At 40.3% G+C, this 25,916-nt stretch overlaps 1 protein-coding gene across 3 annotated transcripts in view; it reads left to right on the forward strand.

The window, feature by feature from the left end:
- Cul1 (cullin 1) overlaps window positions 1-25,916 on the forward strand; it is a 294,055-nt gene that overhangs the window by 71,609 nt on the left and 196,530 nt on the right. For all 3 annotated transcript variants that reach the window (XM_067147140.2, XM_067147139.2, XM_067147138.2), the window contains 3 exons: window positions 1,837-1,946; window positions 15,534-15,642; window positions 15,717-15,816. In XM_067147140.2, the coding sequence (XP_067003241.1) occupies window positions 1,837-1,946; window positions 15,534-15,642; window positions 15,717-15,816 (319 nt within the window). The remainder of the gene's footprint in view (window positions 1-1,836; window positions 1,947-15,533; window positions 15,643-15,716; window positions 15,817-25,916) is intronic.

Below are 25,916 nucleotides of genomic sequence, written 5' to 3' on the forward strand. Positions count from 1 at the left end.
AAAAAAATCCAAAATGTATCCATCCAACAAGGTGCATTTACAGTATTTAAATAATGCACTTGGATAACTCACTGGCAAACATAACCTCACGCAGTGAAATTTAACAAGAAAGAAAAAATGATTCAAAGACAAGGAGAAATCTAAGCTAGCTCCCCTGTGCAAGTGCTTTATTCATTGGATGTATGCATTGTACTTGCACGAAAAGTACCCAATGCCCTTAAAACATCGTGGCTTATCGAACTTTCCTATGTCGAGGGGAGAAAGTCTCTCACTTCTGTTTGCATTACAACGCAGTACAGTGACTATCCTTGTACGATTTCCCTCCATGGCACTTGTCCGTGGCCTCCTTGTCTCATAATTTAGAAATACCAACTCTTGCCGCATCACAAAGTATTCTAAGACCCATTAATGTATGCAAACACCTTGACTCTCAGTTTAAACCTTTCAAATGCCATGGAGAACACTATTTCTGAAATGTATCCAACACGGTGCATTTACATTATTCAAAAACATTGGATAAAACACTGGCAAACACACTCACGCAACGAAAGATTTTTTTTTTTTTTCAAAGATGAGGATGAATTATGCTGGCTCTCCTGTGCAAATGCTTTATCTCTTGGATTACTGTACCATTTGCATTATTAGATGCCTTGTACTTGCACGGGAAGTGCCAGACGCCCTTAAAACATCGTGGCTTATCAAACTTTCATATGGCGAGGGAAGGAAGTCACTCGCTTCCATGTGCATTGCAACACAGTACAGTGACCCCTACCCTTGTACAATTTCCCGGCTGGCACTTCTCTCCTTTATAACCATAAGTCCATTTGGGCTTGGCATTGAACAAATTTAAAAAATGCAGCTTCTTCGGCAATGACAATATTCTTCGGTGCATACGAATTTGCGGGTTCTGTTTCTCCGCACACTGCCTGCTGTGTGATATTGTGGCATTCCTTAAAACACTGAATACAAAATAATTACAATTTCACTCGAACTTAGCACATATGAAGCGCACGGTAGACACACCGATTTTAGTGAAAGTGTGAAAAGCTACCCATGCATGTTCTGGAAGATGTGTTCGTTCATGACGCGGAGAAATTTTGAATTTAAATTACTTTGTAAAGTACTATTTTTGTAAAATGTAAAGGCAGGTTTGAATTAAAAGTCTGAATTTTGGTAATGGGACAGACATTGTTCTTTGAATTACGAATTATACGTATTTTGAATTAATTTAAATAACATGCAAAACCGTACCTCACGCTTTGGGAACGAGAGCTTCTTCGAATTAGGCAAGATTTTGAATTAACCAATTTCGAATTATTGAGGTTCTACTGTATTACAATATCTCTTTAATTTACTTTTTACTGGAACATCTAGAGATGAAACTGAGCTGAAAGATGCATTTCCCAACAGCTTATCGTTGTCACCATGTTTATCTGTAATCAATATTATTATGAAGAATAAGCCAACAACTAACTATTAAAGACAAAACTAATCAATGTTTATGATTAATGTGTTTAAACTTATGGTCGTACGCTGTTTAATATCTTGGGAAGGCTGCAGAAAAAAATCAAACAAATTTGTAAGTTGTACTAACAACAGTTGAAAATTTTTTTTAAGTAATGCATTTCCATCATCATTTCAATATTACAAAAAAAAGAAATCCTTCTGAAAGAAGGAATTTCTTTAATCAAAATATTAATTTGGGTATCCCTGGGGATTTGCGGACCACAGTTTGAAAGCCATTGATTGAAATTATATTTCCTTTCTAATTTAATCTTCAGAACTATTTCTATCCAATCTTGTTTTTAACCCATTTTATTTTCTGATGCTCTTTAGGATGGTATAGATCTGATGGATGAGGACGTGCTGCAGTTCTATACAAAGCAGTGGGAGGAGTATCAGTTCAGTTCCAAAGTGCTCAACGGTGTGTGCGCCTACCTCAATAGGTGAGTAGCTAAATTGTAAGATAAGTAATACAATCAAACCTGCAAAGACCACTATAACAATCTACCCTCGTTTAGATATGTTTTATCCTTCATTGCAGCATTAGTAAAAGTTTGAAGAATTATAACTGTGATAATGATATTTCTTTAAGTTCAATGTTTTCCTTTTCTTTGTTGGTATCTGTAGCCGCTAGTGACATCAGTAATAGTTTAGGAATTGAAAGTTCAAAATTGAAAAAAGGAAGTACAGTAGAACCCCATTAATCCGGACTAATTGAGGCTCTAGGTTGTTCGAATTAATGAAAGTCCGTATTAAACAAAATAACTTGTGAAATGAGCCAAGTTACATATTAAAACACTCTATTTAGTAAAAGGAATGATTACAGTACAGTATTTTAAATTTAAGAAATACAAAGCTTATTTAGTATAAAAGATTTAATGCAATACAGTATTAGGCCCTACAAAATACAGAGTAACTAGTGCAGTACAGAAGTAGAACATGGCACTCAAGGCACACCTTCATTAACCACTCTTAACATGCTTACTGGTTTGACGAAACTGCTGATCTTTTGTTGTCATCGATTGACATTAATTTCTTTAATAATTAACTAACACAGGTGCCTCAGATGTTCGTAGTATGCAGATATGTTTTCATCATTGTTGTCTTCAATGTATTTAATGACAATGTTTAGATTGTCTTCAGTTCACTAAGTTTTGGCTCAGAGTTAATAATAGAACCTGCTTTATCCTGGTCATATTCATCCTTGTCAGAGCTTTCTGCATAGATCACACTTTCAACGATTTCCTCTTCTGTTAATACATTGTGCGGACAGGAGACTAGTTTACTCGTGTTTGGCCGGTCGAGCGTTGCGGCTGGGATACGAGTTAACTCGTCTATATGTTCGGTGATATCTCGAAACTTCTGAAACTAGCTGGCAGTCAAAGTTACTAGGATCTCAGTGTTGAAGCTTTTTTTTATTTTTTTATTACATGCTAGCTTCGCTTTATGTTCTTCTGTTTTATGATTTATTTACTATGTTTTCTGACCTCTTGTTTACATCATTCAAGGAGCTATGCGGTGGGAAAGATGGCGCTTCCCAGGCCGGCCATTTGTGGTATGTCGCACCGGCTGAATTGAGTAGAGTCCCGCGGATGTGACGTACGTCGAGCTGGCCTGAGTGGTTAAAAGTTTCTTCCACGGGTTAATCAAAATTGATGGTTTTATATCATTGACAGCAGATGCGAAATTGAAAATCATGGATCTGAAATTGTAATCTTTGAGATTCTGTAACGTCTTTTGCCCACTATCTTTTTCCCCTGCAGCCGGTTCCTTGACTTCCAAAATTCCATTTTTTAAAATTTTTTTATTTTTTTAAACAGATGCTTGGCTGTGTAGATGACGCCTTGATCCGTAGGCTTGATCAGAGAGGTTGTGTTTGCTGGCAAGAACATGCACCTGATCTTTTTATAATCACTAATCAGCTGTTCAACTTGTGGTTGTGCTGGGCAATTGTCCAGTAAAACCAGGGCCTTCACTTTTTCGTCGGGAATTTTCAAAACTTCTGTTTGATAACTTCTGGTTTCTGGCACTGCTTTTTGGTAAAACTAATCCAATATAATATCTGAAGTGAACCATGAACTTTTTGAGATGTAGTAGTAAACTGGAAACATGCTCATGATATTTTTTATTGCATGTGTTGTTTTTTAAATAACTTTTGCCTACAATCACAGACTTCGACATGTGACTTCCATCAGCATTACTACACAGCAATGCAAGAACTCTATCCTTTACTGTGCTTCTTTCCTGGTGAATCTTTTTCAGCCTTAGATGCTTGGGGACTGTCTGGTAACGGTCTCCAATATAGCCCTATCTCGTCATAATTGTACAGTTGTGAAGGCTTTTATAATGTCATTCAATTTTTTCCTGAATGGCTCACCAGCTTCGTCGGCACCGGGAAATGACTCTGATACACATCCCACTGCACTGCTCGTTTGTTACTCTATTATCAATATTCAAACACTATTTTGCAGTGTTTAGTTTATATTGAATGCGATCAATCATATGAAGTGAATCAGGTGACTGACTGATAGAGGTTGATGGGAGGCAGTGTGAGATAAGGTTGTCACATACGTACACTGAACAGCAGAGTGGCTTTGGGAAGGTCAACAACCCGCCACTAGCTGCTGCACAAACTGCATAGTTTACAACATTGCGCTTGTAAGTCGGCTTTGTACTGTAATTGCATTTGTGTATTGTTACTAAATGGCTGTCCGGATTAGCGAAGTCTGGACAAATTGGGTCTGGATTAATGAGGTTCTACTGTATTAAGGGGTTTTACAGGGGAGAATCGCAGAGTTTTAAAGCAAACAGTTCATGATCTCATGTAATATGTACTAGAAAAATAACAACCACAATACATATTTACGAAAACCACATCAAAATCCCTTTGGATATTCTCGAGATTAACTTGCAGGGACACTGACGGGGAACTTTTATAATATTTATATATGATTGGTAAGTGACCTTTGTACATCTGCAGTGAAAGAACTAGTGGTTTTTTTTTTTTACACCTCCACTTATTAATTTCAGGGATGAATGTTGAATTTTCATGACCATGTTACGTACATGTACAATGGGTGACTAGCATGCACTCTACAGTGTGATGGCTGTAGTGCCAGAACTGTAGCTTAGATCCTTTCCAATAGAACAATGATGCCCTAGGCCACCATAGCTCATTTGGTAGAGCAACTGACGCAAAATCGGGAGGTTGTGGGTTTGGATCTCACTGGTGTTCGGTTGGCAATATTTGTTCTGTAATTAACATTTCTTCAACATGTTCTACAAATACATAACATGGCCTAATAGGTTGAAAGTCTATTTCAGTTTCAGGGATGTTTTGCATTTTAAAATTTTAGGATTAGACAGTAATAGATACATGAAGTGGACACTTCCACTTCCTCGTTATAGTTATGTTTTCACATATTGAAACCGTACAGTGTCCTGTACAGCTCCATGGGAATGATATGGGCCTCTATACTCCATTAAAATTACTCCTAAAGGTCGCGTCATAGGTAGCAGTATGGGCGAAGGGGATCGAGCGGCGTCCGGCCAGAACGGAACCCGCGAAAAGAGCGCCTGCGAACAATGGAAAGACAAAGCAACAGCCAAGCCCTCGCGGAAATACGCTCTCAACGTGCAGAGAGAGATAGAAGGGGACGCGATGCTGGAATAGTCAGATACGCCCCGAGGTGGAGCCTAGCCTCCCCGAGTTCCAAACGAACATAAGGAACTTCCGGTTTTTTATGCACGTGTCACGGGTGCCAACGTCGGATTTTGGCGCGTAAACAATAGAATGATATTTTAATCCAGACATAGGAAAATTATGCGAGACACACCATTGAATAGAGCGGAATTTTCTGCGTTCTCCAGACTAAAAATATGTAATAACTTATGCAGGGGAAGAAATGAGGTCACCAGCTGTCAAGATGTAACATATCGCTAACACATGTGGATACAGCGGCGTCACCCACGCCAAGAATCGCGCTTAGGAGATAGCTCCACCCCCCAGAGGACGCTATGAATTAATCAAAGGCGGGAAGCAAATTACATAAAAACTGCTGATCGTCGGTCCAGCACGCCAGGCTCAAATGAAAGAGGAGACAGAGGGCTACAAGATGCACTATTCAAATATCGTCAATTCTTGGTACGAAAGGAGCTCTTGTGCTTAATGAACCGTGAACGTTGACGCCCCCGAGCTTCCGGCGGGTAAGATAATATAAGCCGGGCAGGCCATTGTAGAGACAGTTGTTGTTCTTTTACGGGTCGGTGAGGAGGACACTATATCCCGCGGTGCCCCAGTTTAAGTCAGAAACCCTTGACCGTGTATTGAAAGCGCCATTGTGTCCAGCACGCTTTGTGAAGTGAACGGGAGGCCAAACGAGCCTAGGTATTGTTCCTGTGCTGCGTGTCAAACTAGTAAAAACCCGCGAGCATAATTTGCAAACAAGTATTGGAATTCGGCTGAGACAGTGCCGGCTTTAATGAGTCAGTCAAATTCATAATTTGGTATCACCCAACGTGTTACTTTGAATCAGGGGCTCGAATCTCGTGAGCCACCCGATTCTTACTGTGAACGCGGGTGTAAACTCTGAAATAGAGGACGTGTGACGAGTGTAAAAGTGTTACCCACTTGGATTACTGTAAGATTTCAGCTGTGACGAGTTCCCCATGATGTCGGACTTGTATGGACCAGGGATGAAGGACTGCACGCCCGCCACCTACCGAGTGGTCATGGAGTACTAAGAACTTCACCATGGGTCTCCCGTGGCGGAAGAAACAACGGCCACCAAACAGATGAGTGATGTCCAAATTTAATTTCTAAGCATGACATAACCCGGGGATAGGATTAGCGTTCTTTTGTAAATATCAAAATGTTGTAAGTTAATGCATGTCCTATATGGAAATTTTATTGATTTTATAATGTTGAAGTAAAATTTAAGGGAGCTGAATTCCCGGACGACTCATATTTCTTTCTTAATGGTTAGCTTATCGTGAGGGTTATATTTTTAATGTAGAATGTCCTAGCAAATATGGGAACAAGGTTAGGAGAATATTTGAGTTTCCCGTAGGGGCGGTTGGAAACATAGTGCTGGCAAGCAGGGAAATATGTCGAAATGTTGGTAGTCACTGTCCCACGTGGTTGTCGGATATGCCAGGGAAACTCATGGGTCAGTCAGATAATGCATGCCTAGCTTACAGATATAATCCGTGCATGTACATCAAGAATGAAGAAAATCCCGACCGGGAGAGGTACATACTGTGTGATCTAGATAGGTGTGAGGGACCATGTGCAAGTCTCCCGTGATTTTTGATTAATGGGCCATAATGGTTTGGAGTGTATTTTTTTATCTATAGCCGGGGTAAGACCCAGGGGCATGAGTCCCTAATCTTTGGCCAGAAGGTTTAAATATAAGTGTAGTTATGTGGTATGGACGAGGAGCCATGAGAGCCATAGGCCCAAGGGAAGAAGATACGCGGTATGAGGCGTAGTGGAAGGGCCGAATAGGAACTTACGATGAGATGATTGAGAAGTGATCGTGCCCACAGTCTCAGTGATAATAATGAGAAGGGAGTGAATAAAAGAGTATTTCATGGGAATTCCATAATGATATGAATAAACAAATGAAGCGGGCTGTGGATATGTGTGTCCCCGAGATGAGAGGGTAGACGTGTGAGCGAGAGAAGAATCAGAACGGCCGTGCGAAGTGAATGGCCGGCCTTCCTTCTGTTGTGAATGACTGGCTCTCGCCCTCGCGACAGAGGGATCCCTTTAAACCATTGTGTTAAGACTAACTTGGAGCCCTGGGTCAACCTCGCGCTCCCCTCGGTTGGTTTAAATGGCTCAGCTAAGAATACTTGTATAATGATAATATCACGGTAACTTCTTTTAAAAGGGTATTTAATAAATGAGTAGGGATTCCCCCAGATATCCGGCGAGATGAGATTGTAGCTATTCTCGGTATCTACAGAAACCCACAGTACCTCTCGGTCGGGAGTCTGCCAGTTCGACGCCGGATGATGACGGCGCCCTTGAGCGAGCTGCTTCCAAGCTTGCGCTTTGGGCCGGAGACTGTGATAACCATGCTGTTTTCCTTTCTAGGAAGGGTTCTCCGGTGTGCATGAAGTGTATATATCCATATGTTTTGTGTATGTTTCGTAATGATGTGCACATATTTTTGAGTTCAAACAGAACCTATGTGCACGACGTGTGGTCTTGGTGACAGATGAGAAGTCCGGGGTTTAGCAAAAATGGTATTTGTGTTTGTTTGTGCATTATGCAAATGTGTCTTTTAATATGATATTATGTAGCGTAGGCCCCGGTTATGTTCGTGCTTAGAACAGCTAGTGATATTTGTGTATCGGGACATCAAGTCATCTCACGGTGTGATCGACAGAATAATGTACAAATTTCATGAGCGGTATGAATTAATGAGGAAAAATGAACGATAGCAAGTCGCAAAACCTCAATCATACCGTTATGCAGACGACGCCCATGGGCGATTCGTATTTTAAAATGATTATTATTTTCTTTTCATCCCATATGTGGAGAGTCATTGTATAGAGCTGTATCAACCTTTTTAAATTGTTATTTTTGAATAAATTTGCATTCGTAACCCCTATTTTATGGTTCTTGTCATTGGTAGCAGTGGTAAGCAGTATCCAGTAGGCATTCGAACCCAGAGATCCTACTTTCATATTATAGACATAAGGCTCCATCTTAAGGATTTGTTGTTTTTGTTTTTCTTTGAACGTACCACTTCCCCAAGTGCTCAGGCTGCCGGGCCGGCACAGAAAGTAGGAAGGGGAGCGGTTCGAAGCTCGTTAAGCAATTCGACCCGCTCTTCAATCCAATCTCACCCGTGGGTGTTTACCCCGTTACGTGGAGGCATTCTTATGCGTGGGTCATCCATTCGACGCCCGGTAGGGTGTATACTTGGCGCCCTTCGTGGATGGGCATTGTTTATAGTTTACGCTGGAGCATTTTTAGTAATAGATAGGCCGCCCACAGGGAGGATAGTGTGCGATGATGGAGTCAAATTGCCAGGTTCGTGCCACAATCTGATTACATTTGGTATCGAACGGGTTGGCAATTATTTGGAATGGAGTACCCGCCACGTAACCGAACGGATGGAGACGTTAAGCACATGTCCGAAGTGCTAAGATTCATAATTATAGATTGGATACTGCAAGGGTTGTTCAGATTGTGTGATACTCAGCAGGACTGTAATGGTCATCGTACGGGCGTGCGTAAGTCACGACTCGTGATGATAACTCACACAAGATCAGCCATGAAAGGGAGCGACGTGAATAATAAATAGGATAGGAAAATGACAAGAACAGAAAAATCATGTGTCCAGTTTAAGTGGAAATCCGCATGAGTGTCGCTCATAAAAGTAAAATGGATACCCGGGACAGACTATGAAGCTGTCATTTCTTTGGGAGACAACGTTATGGTTCTCTCAGTGTGAGGTTAAAACGGCCGGCAAAATTCTTCAAATTTCGCCAGTTACGGGTATCGGCCAAAGATTGTGCGCTGAAGTAACAACATTTGGCAGATATAAATATTTTTTCAAGAGGGCTTTAGACGCCGCGGATAGAGCAGGGTACCTCAACCCAGGCTCTAATTTTTGCGCAGTGACAGATGCGATGTTGCCAGTTTGAGACGGGTAATTGTCTGCTAACGTCATCTTACCAATCTCAAGGTGATAACATCCATTAGTGACTGGGGTGTGCCATGTTTCCGGCATACGTAAAATCGAGCCCACGGTAGGCCGCGCGCGAGGTTGGAAAACTTATTCCAGGATAACAGGGCTAACGTAGAATCAGTATTATTATTGTTATTATTATTGTCAAATAATATGACGAAATTTCTTATACAATGAATTATGACATTAATATGGTAGGGGGCGTGACACAAGCCGTTTGTAGGCCCAGTTTGGATTGATTTGTTGGAATTTCGAGTAAAGTTAGGTCACGCTGAAATTTGTATTAAATATTTAAATGGATCTATGCTTTCTGTCGATCACCGGTGGTCAATTTTCTGCCCACGGGAGATCCGCTTTCTCCAAGATTGAATTTAATATGGACATGGAGGCCATGAGGGAAATGATGTGCCAATTATTGGCAAAACACGAGGAAGGCTTAAAGGAACATTTCGAAGAACGATTAGACAGAATGACGGAACGTGCAAATCAGCAGGCAGCGGATGTTAAAGCGCAGTTCGAGAAGCAGGGGGAACTTTTGAAAGAACAATTAGACACGCAGGCAGAGCTTTGCCAGGCTCAGGCGGCTACGAATAAGGCTTCGTTAGACGAGCTCGCAGAGGATGTGAGATTAGGTTGTGAACGTAGCGACGAGAACGCCGCGAGGCTGGAGGCAAAGATGACTGAGGCGTTGGAGGAGAAGTTAGATGACGTCATCCAGCGAATAAAGCAAGTGGAGATTAGGGTGACAAAGAAGATCGACCTGACGGACACCAGAGTAAGCGCGTGCGAGGAAGAGATGGAGAAGGTGAGCACCCGCGTAGAGGATGTTGCAAGAGACGTGCAGGATACCAAAGCGGAAGTCCGAGAACTAAGGACGCAGACGACGGAGTCCCTCAACAAAGTGGCAAATGAACTCAGGAACAGCATAGCCCGAGTGCAGGATACTGCGACAACCCAATTCAAGGAGGTCCAGACGCAGATGTACGATGAGGTCGAGAAGCTACGGAAGGAGATGACCGAAGAAATGGGAGTCAGGCGAATTTGTAAAGTTTCTACAGAACATATAGTGAAAGCAGATGGGAACGACGGTGTAGAGAAGGTGGCCACTAAAAGGGATACCGAAATAAATGCATCCGAGACCCAATGTGACGCCGAGATGGATGAAACTGACGTACGGCGACCGTGAGACGTTGGACAGGCTGCAACGCATCGGAGAAGAGCAAGAGAATTGGCCCGCAACCAGACGATTGATCGATTTCTTCCGAAAGAGGATACCAGCAGGAACGCCTGAATACCAGGAGAGTGAGAGGCAGGCACCAAAATATAACTATTTCAACGGGATCCTTCACCAGTTCATCGATGAAGATCATACGAAGTACCGTATTGTTGTTCCGCCCGTGCTGCAAGTGGAACTGATTTGGCTCGCACATCATTCCATCGGTCATGCGGGAATCGATAAAGTTACCTCGACACTACAGGAGACCTTTGTCTGGCCGAGAATGAGGCGGATGATTAGGACCGTGTTGACAACATGTGATACTTGTCAACGAATCAAACCAAATACCTATCTCCTGCGGCAACCACCTAAGCCGCTGTTGCCAGAGAAGCCACGAGAGCTATTTGCGATAGACTTTTACGGGCCCTTACCCAAGGCAATTAGAGGGTTACAATTCATTTTGGTCTGCGTAGATGTTTTCTCGAAGTATGTGATGCTGTGCCCAGTACAGAAGGCAAATTCCAGGTCGGTACTGACACAGATCCGAAATAAGATCATTCCATCTATGGGAAAGCCAGATAAGATATTGAGTGACCATGGGTCTCAGTTCACGTCCGCCATGTTCAAACGCGAGATCGAGCAACTCCAAATCCAGCATGTCTTCAGTTCTATTAGGCACCCCGAGTCCAATCCATCAGAAAGGATCATGCGCGAAATAGCGAAATTTTGCAGAGTTTATTGTGCCAGACAGCATTGGCGATGGGTTGATGTTCTTCCAATCATCATGGAGTGCATCAACGGGACGATTCATGAATCTACGGGGCAGATCCCGATAGCGGTACATTTTGATCAGAAACCAGAGAGACCGTGGCACCGCGTGCTACAGTGCCCAGAAGATCCCAGGCCTTCGGCTGAACTTCGTGTGAGGATAGCTTTGGACCATCTCAAAGCCCAGGCAGAGAAGAGGCTCAGACGTCATCGAAACCGGAGATTTCATCGGCCACTTCGTGTGGGAGAACTAGTTTTAGTCAAACGGCCAGCCATGTCCGACCCTCCGAGGAAGTACTACCACAAGTTTGCAGAACTTTACATCGGGCCGTATAGGATAATCCAGAACCTAGAGAATAATGCCTACAAAGTACAGTCAATGGATGGGAGAACAGAGGCCACTTACAATGCTGCAAATCTCAAACTGTACCACGCCCCAGGACAACACCCTGAAGAAGGTCCGGAGGAAGAAGAACCAGGAGAAGCCGAGGATGACGAGGACAACCCGGATCCAATGGAAGAAATGGAAGCCGATGAAGATGATGATGCCGTGAATCACATTGTTTTGGAAGAAGGGAGCGAGTCCGAGGCATCAGCCTGTGAAGATTGTCCAGAATGTTCTGAGAGGACCGGTCTTAGGAATGCTTTAATTAATCTATGCTACCAGATACAACTGGAGAACACAGAGTTGACCGAGAAGGTCCACCAGCTTCGCGACCATCACCAATGACTACTTTCCGAGACAGTTAAAAGGGAAAGAAAAATCCCGAGTTCGTGATTTTTCTTTGATGAAGTAGGAGGAGAATGAAACCGTACAGTGTCCTGTACAGCTCCATGGGAATGATATGGGCCTCTATACTCCATTAAAATTACTCCTAAAGGTCGCGTCATAGGTAGCAGTATGGGCGAAGGGGATCGAGCGGCGTCCGGCCAGAACGGAACCCGCGAAAAGAGCGCCTGCGAACAATGGAAAGACAAAGCAACAGCCAAGCCCTCGCGGAAATACGCTCTCAACGTGCAGAGAGAGATAGAAGGGGACGCGATGCTGGAATAGTCAGATACGCCCCGAGGTGGAGCCTAGCCTCCCCGAGTTCCAAACGAACATAAGGAACTTCCGGTTTTTTATGCACGTGTCACGGGTGCCAACGTCGGATTTTGGCGCGTAAACAATAGAATGATATTTTAATCCAGACATAGGAAAATTATGCGAGACACACCATTGAATAGAGCGGAATTTTCTGCGTTCTCCAGACTAAAAATATGTAATAACTTATGCAGGGGAAGAAATGAGGTCACCAGCTGTCAAGATGTAACATATCGCTAACACATGTGGATACAGCGGCGTCACCCACGCCAAGAATCGCGCTTAGGAGATAGCTCCACCCCCCAGAGGACGCTATGAATTAATCAAAGGCGGGAAGCAAATTACATAAAAACTGCTGATCGTCGGTCCAGCACGCCAGGCTCAAATGAAAGAGGAGACAGAGGGCTACAAGATGCACTATTCAAATATCGTCAATTCTTGGTACGAAAGGAGCTCTTGTGCTTAATGAACCGTGAACGTTGACGCCCCCGAGCTTCCGGCGGGTAAGATAATATAAGCCGGGCAGGCCATTGTAGAGACAGTTGTTGTTCTTTTACGGGTCGGTGAGGAGGACACTATATCCCGCGGTGCCCCAGTTTAAGTCAGAAACCCTTGACCGTGTATTGAAAGCGCCATTGTGTCCAGCACGCTTTGTGAAGTGAACGGGAGGCCAAACGAGCCTAGGTATTGTTCCTGTGCTGCGTGTCAAACTAGTAAAAACCCGCGAGCATAATTTGCAAACAAGTATTGGAATTCGGCTGAGACAGTGCCGGCTTTAATGAGTCAGTCAAATTCATAATTTGGTATCACCCAACGTGTTACTTTGAATCAGGGGCTCGAATCTCGTGAGCCACCCGATTCTTACTGTGAACGCGGGTGTAAACTCTGAAATAGAGGACGTGTGACGAGTGTAAAAGTGTTACCCACTTGGATTACTGTAAGATTTCAGCTGTGACGAGTTCCCCATGATGTCGGACTTGTATGGACCAGGGATGAAGGACTGCACGCCCGCCACCTACCGAGTGGTCATGGAGTACTAAGAACTTCACCATGGGTCTCCCGTGGCGGAAGAAACAACGGCCACCAAACAGATGAGTGATGTCCAAATTTAATTTCTAAGCATGACATAACCCGGGGATAGGATTAGCGTTCTTTTGTAAATATCAAAATGTTGTAAGTTAATGCATGTCCTATATGGAAATTTTATTGATTTTATAATGTTGAAGTAAAATTTAAGGGAGCTGAATTCCCGGACGACTCATATTTCTTTCTTAATGGTTAGCTTATCGTGAGGGTTATATTTTTAATGTAGAATGTCCTAGCAAATATGGGAACAAGGTTAGGAGAATATTTGAGTTTCCCGTAGGGGCGGTTGGAAACATAGTGCTGGCAAGCAGGGAAATATGTCGAAATGTTGGTAGTCACTGTCCCACGTGGTTGTCGGATATGCCAGGGAAACTCATGGGTCAGTCAGATAATGCATGCCTAGCTTACAGATATAATCCGTGCATGTACATCAAGAATGAAGAAAATCCCGACCGGGAGAGGTACATACTGTGTGATCTAGATAGGTGTGAGGGACCATGTGCAAGTCTCCCGTGATTTTTGATTAATGGGCCATAATGGTTTGGAGTGTATTTTTTTATCTATAGCCGGGGTAAGACCCAGGGGCATGAGTCCCTAATCTTTGGCCAGAAGGTTTAAATATAAGTGTAGTTATGTGGTATGGACGAGGAGCCATGAGAGCCATAGGCCCAAGGGAAGAAGATACGCGGTATGAGGCGTAGTGGAAGGGCCGAATAGGAACTTACGATGAGATGATTGAGAAGTGATCGTGCCCACAGTCTCAGTGATAATAATGAGAAGGGAGTGAATAAAAGAGTATTTCATGGGAATTCCATAATGATATGAATAAACAAATGAAGCGGGCTGTGGATATGTGTGTCCCCGAGATGAGAGGGTAGACGTGTGAGCGAGAGAAGAATCAGAACGGCCGTGCGAAGTGAATGGCCGGCCTTCCTTCTGTTGTGAATGACTGGCTCTCGCCCTCGCGACAGAGGGATCCCTTTAAACCATTGTGTTAAGACTAACTTGGAGCCCTGGGTCAACCTCGCGCTCCCCTCGGTTGGTTTAAATGGCTCAGCTAAGAATACTTGTATAATGATAATATCACGGTAACTTCTTTTAAAAGGGTATTTAATAAATGAGTAGGGATTCCCCCAGATATCCGGCGAGATGAGATTGTAGCTATTCTCGGTATCTACAGAAACCCACAGTACCTCTCGGTCGGGAGTCTGCCAGTTCGACGCCGGATGATGACGGCGCCCTTGAGCGAGCTGCTTCCAAGCTTGCGCTTTGGGCCGGAGACTGTGATAACCATGCTGTTTTCCTTTCTAGGAAGGGTTCTCCGGTGTGCATGAAGTGTATATATCCATATGTTTTGTGTATGTTTCGTAATGATGTGCACATATTTTTGAGTTCAAACAGAACCTATGTGCACGACGTGTGGTCTTGGTGACAGATGAGAAGTCCGGGGTTTAGCAAAAATGGTATTTGTGTTTGTTTGTGCATTATGCAAATGTGTCTTTTAATATGATATTATGTAGCGTAGGCCCCGGTTATGTTCGTGCTTAGAACAGCTAGTGATATTTGTGTATCGGGACATCAAGTCATCTCACGGTGTGATCGACAGAATAATGTACAAATTTCATGAGCGGTATGAATTAATGAGGAAAAATGAACGATAGCAAGTCGCAAAACCTCAATCATACCGTTATGCAGACGACGCCCATGGGCGATTCGTATTTTAAAATGATTATTATTTTCTTTTCATCCCATATGTGGAGAGTCATTGTATAGAGCTGTATCAACCTTTTTAAATTGTTATTTTTGAATAAATTTGCATTCGTAACCCCTATTTTATGGTTCTTGTCATTGGTAGCAGTGGTAAGCAGTATCCAGTAGGCATTCGAACCCAGAGATCCTACTTTCATATTATAGACATAAGGCTCCATCTTAAGGATTTGTTGTTTTTGTTTTTCTTTGAACGTACCACTTCCCCAAGTGCTCAGGCTGCCGGGCCGGCACAGAAAGTAGGAAGGGGAGCGGTTCGAAGCTCGTTAAGCAATTCGACCCGCTCTTCAATCCAATCTCACCCGTGGGTGTTTACCCCGTTACGTGGAGGCATTCTTATGCGTGGGTCATCCATTCGACGCCCGGTAGGGTGTAATATATAATAACTGATCTTTCTTTTCAGGCATTGGGTACGGAGAGAATGTGAAGAAGGCCGTAAAGGAATTTATGAGATCTATCAGTTGGCCTTGGTGACGTGGAGAGATAACCTGTTCAAGCAGCTTAATAAGCAGGTAAAATTCTACCATAGAAGAAACTTCTTTTCTTTTTTCATTTTTGAATTATTAACAGTTAATTTCTGTTGCAGGTGACAAATGCAGTCCTGAAACTCATAGAACGGGAGAGAAATGGCGAGACTATAAACACTAGACTAGTTAGTGGTGTAATTAACTGTTATGTTGAATTAGGTGAGAGAAAAATAACATTTAATTTTTGTGCTTCGTTATCTTTAGAGATAATGAACAGGATATTTTATTGATAAAGATATAAACACTCAAATCGTAGAGACAAGATGAAGTAAATACAGTTATAAATAGCATTTACAGACCACTCAGGACATTGTCCCGGGGAATGATTATCCATATAGAGACATGCTTATCAGTTACAGTATCCCCTATCAATATCTGAAGCTCAGTCTGTCCATCCATCACAAATTCTTGCTTACCATCTGATTCATTTTGTGATGTTTACTGCGCAGAACAGTGTTGCATGGTACCAGAAACAGTGCCTGAACAACATGTGGTGTGAAGTACAATGTATGAGTGTGATCACAGAGCAGCAGTTGAGTGGAAATTACATGATGGAAAAGATTGAAGATATTCAGTTGGCTGTGTACTGTGCTTCAATCATCTAATTGCTCTGTACAGGAAATCAGTATTATTTTAAGAAAATTTAGGAGGCTCAAGTAGGGAAGGAATGTAACTGAAGAGTTTTATTTTGTATGCAGAGTGGTTCGCCATTTTGTGTAATTCGTGGAGATATGCAACCAATCCTATACTGATAGTACTTAAGGTCAATATTGCTCTGTTTGCTATTTTTATGTCGGCAACGTAAAACGAGACACACTTGCACAGAAAAAGACTTTTATATGTAATCTTAGTGCCAAGATGAAAAGATTATTCCACAAATATGCTGTTTATTGCATGCTTTTATAATACATGTACCGCCGATATGAACTAGTTACAGTAGTGGGTTGCCTGAAGTAGTTGTGGTAGGATTCTACTGTAAATGAGCACTGTAAAACATGAACCAGAGGTAGGGCATGGAAATGACCACATTTTACTCTCACAATTCCCCCCCCCCCCCTTTTTTTTTTTCTCTTAATATTTATAAGGGAGAGACTACTTAGACATTATGCCATGACTACAAAAAATCTGACATTAAATTGAGGCATACAACTTCAAAAATTTCATTTATCAAATTAATGTTTAACCTCTTAACCTGGCGTGATGAGTTAATTCGTCTACTGATAGTTGCTACTCAAGCAGGTAATGACGAGTTAACTTGTTTAAGAGCTTTTCGAAACTGCTATCTGCTGGGCAGGGCGTGTAATCTCGTCACTTTTTGTTGCCTAGTGTAGTTGTATGATCACTTTATAGATGTCAGTAGGTTCCAGACTTGCAGTGCCACACTGCACGCCAATATTTCATTGCATTTTCTTACGTACATGATAGCTATGCGTGCTCATTTCGATGATGAGACTATTCCTCATCTCGTTGATTCGGATGACAAATTAGATTACACTTCTTTGGATAGCGAGGATAACACAAGTGGAGAATCACAGTGAGTTTGCTTCTGTACCATTGTAAATAGACTCATTGAAGAAAAAGTATTTTGAAGAGTGTCTTACAATTTTTTTTGTAACCTTGTGTACAGTACAGTCCTTCACTTTTATTTTTCACTGCTTTTCTTGCTATACTGTTATAAGACAAGTTCATATTGTGTAATAATAATGTACTTTATTATAACAGTGGCATCGTTTTATTGGTTGTTGTTACTTAGTGTCAGATGTAGTCTCATTATAATGAAGTTGCAAAAAGTTGAATCAAATATTGAACTATGGTTTGAATCACCAAATGTATATCAAAAGAAACCACTCTTTCCATCTGCGAATATCAAATGATCATGAATATATCTGTCGGTTGTGGCCATCCGTCACCGCCTGCTAATTGGAGATGACCACCACTCATAAGACATAGTCTGCATGGTTGCTATGTACATTGTCTGGCCATCCATCCATATCTTACGTCACATCCTCCATGGTTGCCATGGTTACACTATTGTCACATTTTGTGACGTTAACTTCCATAACGCTAATTTTCAGATGCCCCCCAGTCATAAGACATATTAATATCAAAATAGGCAGGACTAGATATCTCGTCTTCTGCAGAGGCATGCACGCATGATGGGTGGGACAAGTTCCTTCATCATTCGTGGAAGAAAAATCTCGGTAAACTCCTTGGTTAAGAGGTTAAAAGCAAATAACTAAAGTAACACAAAATTTAACAGTTGTGAGGTTATTCTTCAAAAACCTTGCTGTATCAAAGTTCAAAAGTGGCTGCAGTACAGGTGCTTGATTTTGGGGTCAACCCTAACAATACAAACATTACATAATAATCATATTTATCGGGCCTAAAAAGTACATGAACAAAATTTACCTCATAAGTGCGTAAAAAAATCAACGTCCCTATCCTTTTCTCTCCACAGCTTTCTTTGGAAGACATATCGGTAGACAGATAATTTTCATCAGCGGAGTTGTTCGTATCCATTGCCTCGTCCCATATGATCATTCAGTTCACAGTTATAAGGTTGGGAGTCTCCACTTAATCAGTACATGTTACAATAAAATGTATGTATTTAACTTGAAAAATACATTACAATCGCCGGACTAGTTTTGATCCCACTGGGGATCATCTTCAGGTGCTGAGCATATCATTAACACCAATTGTCAAAATATCAGATACCTTGATAGTATTATGTTCTAATGCTAACAGTATTTTATGTCACCATTTGGTGAGAAAGTTTATATAAACATTTTTTTGTTTGTGCCAGTCAAATATGCATACAGTATAACCCCGATTTTGCATGACCTCGATTTCGCGTAAAGCCGCGTTTAACAGAAGAAATTTCAAGTCCCGAAAAATTATTCCGTAAGAGCAATGTAATTTTATATTCGATTTAACATTATTCACAATAGGGCACATCCCTCATTTAGCGTGAAAGAAATGTTAAAATTCTCAAATTTTTTATTCGTTTTGGTTATGGGACGTTATGAACCTATGAAATGAGACGTCGTAAGCTTGCTAAGGATGATTCAAGGCAGAAGAGGAATTTAGAGCAATTAGGGCTAAAGTGAGATGTCAGACTCGGATACACATCCGACTGCGTCTGCTGTAGTACAGTAGAAGAGAATCCCCGTTTTAATGACATTGTTATTATGCCCTTTGAAAATTCCTATATTAATCTGCAATGTTCTTTGGTTACAATGAGAAGCCTTTTACTGATTCATCCATTATTACATTATTACAGGCAAATTCGCATGTTTTATTTTTTATCCGTTATCAATATTCAAACACACTACTCCAGACAGACCGAGAATGGGGAAGATATGCCATGAATACGAAGATAATCCGTAGTAAAAGTATGGAAGGTGATCATAGATTATTGATTGTGAAATTAAAACAAGTAAAATTCCCTAAAATTGTATTGAAGAAGAAACCAAAGATCAGGATTTGGGAATTGGAGGAGGAGGATAAAAAAATGGCTTTCCAAGATTGTATAAAAAGGAAGTTGCCTAACACGGAAATACAAAGTGGAGAAGAAGAATGGGACAATTTAAGACAGACGTTTGTGGAAGCAGCAATTGAGGTACGCAGGAAAACAAAAGCAAAGTTTAAGGGAAAGGAGACACGGTGGTGGACAGACAAAATAACAGAAATAAAAAAGGAACAAGGTGAAGAAAGAAATGGATAAGGAAAAGCAAAAAATGTATCAGAGGAATGAGAATTAGATAGAAAGGTTACATGTGGAATACAAGATTGAAACTACAAGTAAAGTGGAGTATCAAGGAAGAAAAGGAGAAATGTTGGGGAGAGTTTACCAACAAAATGGAGCAAGATAGTCTAGGAAATCAGAAACTATTATACAGAGTAATTAAATCGAAAAGAATAAATCAAGAAAAAATCAAGGCATTAGAGAGGGAAGATGGATCCATAGTACATGACGAAAAGGGTCTTCAGAAGGCAATGGCAAAGTATTTTGAAAAACTTTATAATGAGGATGACTGCTCGGAGGAAGGAGGAGATAAGAAAATGGAAATAATAGATGGAGAAAAAGAAGAGAACTCGATAACATGGTTGGAACTTTAAAGCGCAGTGGAAGCAATGACCAAAGGTAAAGCAGGTGGAAAAGACAAATTCAATACTGATATGATTTAGGCAGCAGGGAGCTTTAGACTACTGTAACTATACAGAGCCCTCAGTGCCATATGGAAGGATAAAAGGATACCTGAAGATTGGCAACAAGAAAGCATTGTACCGCTGTTCAAAAAAAGGAAATAGGAAGAAATGTGAAAATTATAGAGGTATAACTCTATTATCACATAGGCTAAAAATCATGGAGAAAGTCAGACAAAAGACTGAGGGATATAATAGAAACACAGTCAGTTAGAGGAAGAACAATATGGCTTTAGACCAAATAGATCAACAAAAGACTTGATATTTACAGTGTGAACGATAATGGAAAAATATCTGAAAGGAACAAGGAAATTATCTTCGTATTTTTGGATTTGGAAAAAGCTTATGATACACTTAAGAGAAAACTGTATGGGAATGCCTACTGAAAAGGAATGTACCAAAATTATTAATTAACAAGATAAAAATGTATCATGAGAGTAAAAGCAGTGTGTAAGTAGGAAGTGGTGACTAAAACATTTTATACAAAAAAAGGTCTCAAGCAAGGAAGTGCACTGTTGCCATTATTGTTTATTATATTGATGGATGAAATCATAAAACGAGTAAAACAGAGTATCAATAGTGATGAAGTGAATGGTTTGGTATTTGCAGATGATGTGGTGATTTGGGGAAAGGGAGAAAAGTACAAAGCAGACTGGACATTTGGAATGAAAATCTGAAGGAGTTTGGAATGGTAATTAGTAAAAAGAAAACTGTAGTCATGCTCTGTGGAAAAGAGTAGCCAAGTGAACATAGGCGGAGAATGGTTAGAGAATGTAGAACAGTTTACATATCTGGATAGCATTATTAATGGAAGTAATGAAATCAATCCTGAAATTAATAACAGACTAAGTAAAGGTACAACATGTTATAAACAGAAAGGAGTGGAGGAAGCTTGTTAACCACACCTGGGCGACTGGAGTGGGACATTGATGATGATGATGATGATGATGATGATAATGATGATTACTCCAGCGTTTACATTGAATGTGATCGATCATCTTCCGTATCGATTCCCCTCTACGTGAAGGAGTCGATCTTGAGCAAGCCAGAGCTCTTCTCACAACTCCAACTATTGTAAACAAACATCGGGAGAACTTGTTTTGCCAATAAATGCGATGACAGCAGTTGTTAACTCCTTAGAAATAAAGGCTGAAGTAAACGATTGCATAATTTTAATACTATGTACTGAAATAAAATTAAAATGTGATACTTCTCCTCAAGATACAGCGGTGTGCATAACTAATTTCAGAGGTTAGGTTAGGTTAGGTTTTTTCGTGTGGTGTTCAATTTCAGAAAGGCTGTTCCAATGTAAATTTATAGTGAAAAGGTTTATCATTATTCTACAGGGAGCTTGAAATATCTTTTCATAATACGTGCGCAGTAAACCTAGGTTAGGTGACGCCGTTTGAAGTAAGAAAATGGAAATATTTGCCACAAGCCTCTGGATGATGCTATAACAGTTTTTAAGAATGAAACTGAATATGCGTGTTCAGAACATTGGAATTAGGCTATAACAGTCTTTAAGAATGAAACTGAATATGCGTGTTCAGAACATTGTAATTAGAAAATATGTGCTAACTAGCAAGCTACTGCTTGGAAAACATCCACGAAAATATTTAAACAAGCTGATTACTGTTTCATACTGATTTTAATGTGTTTTTGGGCGAGTTTTGTATCTTTTCCAACTTTGGAAAATCATGTATAATGTTATAAGAACAACCTTAAACTGAAGTGGTTTTGCATTCACTGACACAAGTCTGTCAAAAGGAAGGGTTAACCATGGGCTCACCATTATCAGGAATAATAGCAAACATATTCCTTAATAACTGTACCATGCTATACGGGTAGAGGAGGAAAGAAGTGTCTGGACCGGAACCAGCGCATAGAGAGCACAACTTCGGGGAAGCACATCATCTCTATTTAAATTCAGTTTTCCCCTTCTTGGGTTATCCTTTTTCTTTACGAGAGATATAATTAAGTACAATACTGAGGAGGAAGATGTACAAATATTTGAGAAGAAGCCTTGGCTAGTATAATTTACATAAATCTGGAGGTTGGTGCAAATGAATAAAATCCCTTATAACTTCAGTAAAAAGGCTTCAAAGTTAAAATTAGAATTCAAAATTTAAAAAAGCTTCAAAAGCTTGGTATCATTACATGAGACGCGTCTCGGACACACAACTCATTTAACAACAGCTAGTTCTGGAAAAATATTTACTATAATCTCACTTAAGCTAATTTAAATGAATGCTAAACTACAACCAATTAAACCTTTTAAAGCACCAGTAAGGCAATAAGCCTCGAACGGGAAAACACAACCCCAGATCCGCAAATGAGTTAAGGAAAAGAACTAGATGTTCCAGAATGCACTGGGTGTTTACAGCAATGTCTGGCTGCAGCCAAATATAATACCTTTCCTTGATTAGAACCAACAAGGGTGCTCGCCGACTCGAAACAGCTTTAGCATTCAACATTTCAAATACATTTTTGTGAACTAACAACGTTAAAAGCCTGGATACCACTACAGTGCGACTATCCAACAGGAATCGGGCAAATAAAACCTACTAGGCCAAAGGCCGATTAAACAGTGGGTAAGCCATACTATGAGTGACTGATAAAAGTAATTGCCTGAAGGGCGACATCCAATTCTGATTACAATAGAGTAAATTAATATATTATTTTGGGTCCACCTTTTCAATACAAAATGTAAATAGTTTAAATTACATAGGGACTAGTTTCGACCTAGTAATAGGTCATCATCAGCCTGAAGTAAATTAAAGCGTAAATATCGAAGAAAAAATAAACAATTTAAACACAAATACAGTCTTTTTAAAAGTACATACCATGTGGGATATTGAGCAGCAACATATTAAAAATAATAACTCTTCCAATTGACGAAGCACTGAGCGGAAGTTATGTTGTTTATTTATGAATAAAGTCCAGTGCGCCGTATAGTATTAAAAGTCCAGTGTGCACTAAAAGATGTTATAAAGAAGAATTATCATTTGAATGCTGGCTTCTTGAGGTATTTTCATAGACGAATACCTTAAAAAATGACGTAACTTCTTCGAATATACAACAGCAAACTCAAGAAGCCAGCATTCAAATGATAATTCTTCTTTATAACATCTTTTAGTGCACACTGGACTTTTAATACTATACGGCGCACTGAACTTTATTCATAAATAAACAACAAAACTTCCGCTCACTGCTTCGTCAATTGGAAGAGTTATTATTTTTAATATATTGCTGCTCAATATCCCACATGGTATGTACTTTTAAAAAGACTGTATTTGTGTTTACATTGTTTATTTTTTTCTTCGATATTTATGCTTTAATTTACTTCAGGCTGATGATGACCTATTACTAGGTCGAAACTAGTCCCTATGTAATTTAAACTATTTACATTTTGTATTGAAAAGATGGACCCAAAATAATATATTAATTTACTCTATTGTAATCACAGTTCAATACAGATCTATCATTATGAAACTTATTTCTTTTAATCCAATTTTGAAAACAGTCACTACAAACCAGAACAAAGTGTTTTCCAAGGGCACTCGCGTACCTCATTTACATTCTCTATGAACTTCACATAACAATTCTATTTTTATCCTCCATCCCCTTAAGTAAGTAAAAGGCTTTCAATTCAAGACCTTACCTCCATGCTCCCGGCAGTGAGGAGTTCAAACCTTGAGCGGGACCAGCCCGCTGTTACTCAGAGCAGACTCAGACCAGTTAGCACGATGATCAAAGACCTCAGTGAGGCGAGGAGCAGAACATATAAGGCCGGAGCAGAAAGCCCCGATTGGTCGGCGAGGAAGGTGGGGCTCGTTGCCATCGAGGCAAGTAACAAGTGCGTCTTGAAGGTCAGACTTGGCGCACCACGCCACAGAGTAAGGAAACAGACATCGTACACAAAACCCTTGCATTAGGGATGGGAGGGAGCAGGAACATATAGTACAATTTTAGATTATACAACAAATAAGGCATAATTTACGAGGGTTTACCTCACTAAGTTAAAATTAAGACGTAGCAAATATGGTTTAACAAAATGCTGCATATCTGACAGCAACATAAGCAAGGGGAGACAGTAAACTCATGGTACAATAACAATGAAAACAGTTTCTTAACCAACTAAGAGACTTGGAGACAAAATTCTAAGAGGTGTGCAATTACACTGACCAAAATTAATGTGTCACTTGAATTATCTAAGGAAAATTTCCATGAAAAAATTAATGCAAGTAATGTTATCTGTCTGTTATTGCTACCCTTATTTACTTAGATAATTTTTTTATAATAATAATCAGTGTATAACATAACTGCCAAGTATTCAGGTTTTTCTGTAAAATGTATGGATTTTGAGTGTGTTTTATGGTTGTACAGGTGAACAACGTTGTTGTACAGATTTTGAATATCGGCACTTGGTTTCGCTTTCTGCGGTCAAATCAGATTCGTTTGACTTTCGATAGTAGCTGGTAATATGAGATGCATTGTTTGAAATTCGACTGGTAAATGTATCGATAATCACATTATTGAAATTTGACTGGTAAATGTATCGATAATCACATTATTATCACCGTGCTTTTGTCACCTGTTCTACCTCAGCTGCTACTTCATTCAGTGAGATGTTCCCAAACAAGTAGCATGCTGCGATTTTAAAGAAAAGAAATCCGTGAAAAGTAGCAGGCTGTGAATTTATATAAAACAACTTTAGTAACTGCGCCGTGCTTCGTAGCAGCTGAAAGGCTTTGTTTGTGTGCGTGTTAACATTGACGGAAGTTCTGAAACTCGTGGAATTGTGAGACGAATTTTCGAGTGATTTAGTATTTTTAGCGGTGTTCATAATGAGTTCAACTAAGAAACAATATTATCAGCCTTTTTGGGAGGCATATTCTGCTTAATTTCCTTGTTTTATACGATCATGGAAAGTGTTCCCAGTGTTAAGTGAAAACAGATGAGCACTTGTCAAGATGTTACTTTGTGTAAGTATTTAATTTCAGGGATGATCATAACATATACAGTGAAAACTCATTCCATTGTTTTTCAGGTGCTAGGGGGAATATTACGACGGATGTGGGGAAAACTATAAATGCGGGCAACAAAAAAATAGGGGGAAAGCAAAATAATAAAAATACTGGTACTGTATTGGGACATTTTTTGTTATATAAATATAATATTATTATTATAAAAACAACAATAATGGCACGTGGCCTCCAGAGCCAGGTGCTGCAGGTCTTTTGAGTTGTCGCGTGATACGCAAACTGTGCGCATATGAAAATGCGGCCCTACCTAAGATAAATTTGAATGTTTAATTTGGCAGACAGACAGCCCCCCCAAACCGTTGGAATTAACCAAGGAAAGTTAAAATCCTTGACCCAATTGAGACCCCTTAAACCAAAGGCCAACATGTGCTAACCATTTAGCTCATACTACACATACCGGTATCAAAATATTGCAACTATGTTATAGTCCTACGAGATGAAAATAAAAAGCTTGACTTTTACGCAGTTTCGTTTCACATTCCTTTACACATTTCGTAGTAATTGAAGACATGCTCGCTAAAACGGTCTAACCCTCACTGTGCTTCAAAGGAGAAAATTAAAGTTTTGTAAATGGAACAAAAAAATATATATATATACTGCATTAATTTTACCTGGTGTATTGCACATCAAAACAAAGTACAGTAGAAGTCCATTATAGTGAGAATTCATAACAGCGAAAAATGTACTCGCTATAGCGAGTTATCGTTATATCAGTTTTTTGTATAAAAGTCGTAAAACCCCCCATGCACATAAAAATCGGTGTGAAACGGCAATCAGTTTGTTCAAAACTTGCATTTCCGCAGATGATATCCACACTACGGCTTACTTGTTTTTTTTCGAAATCTGATACAACGTGGAAGTGTATGTTTAATTTCATTCTGAAAAAAATATGGCACCGTATTTCTCCGAATCCAAGATGAACCCCACGTTTTTCTTCAAAAAATTTTAATCAGGCTCGGAAAGTACTTTGTAAATTCATATGAATATCTTGTTGTATTGTAGGCCTAT

This window comes from Anabrus simplex, chromosome 5 (assembly GCF_040414725.1).
Source record: "Anabrus simplex isolate iqAnaSimp1 chromosome 5, ASM4041472v1, whole genome shotgun sequence".
In the NCBI taxonomy this organism is placed as follows: domain Eukaryota; kingdom Metazoa; phylum Arthropoda; class Insecta; order Orthoptera; family Tettigoniidae; genus Anabrus; species Anabrus simplex.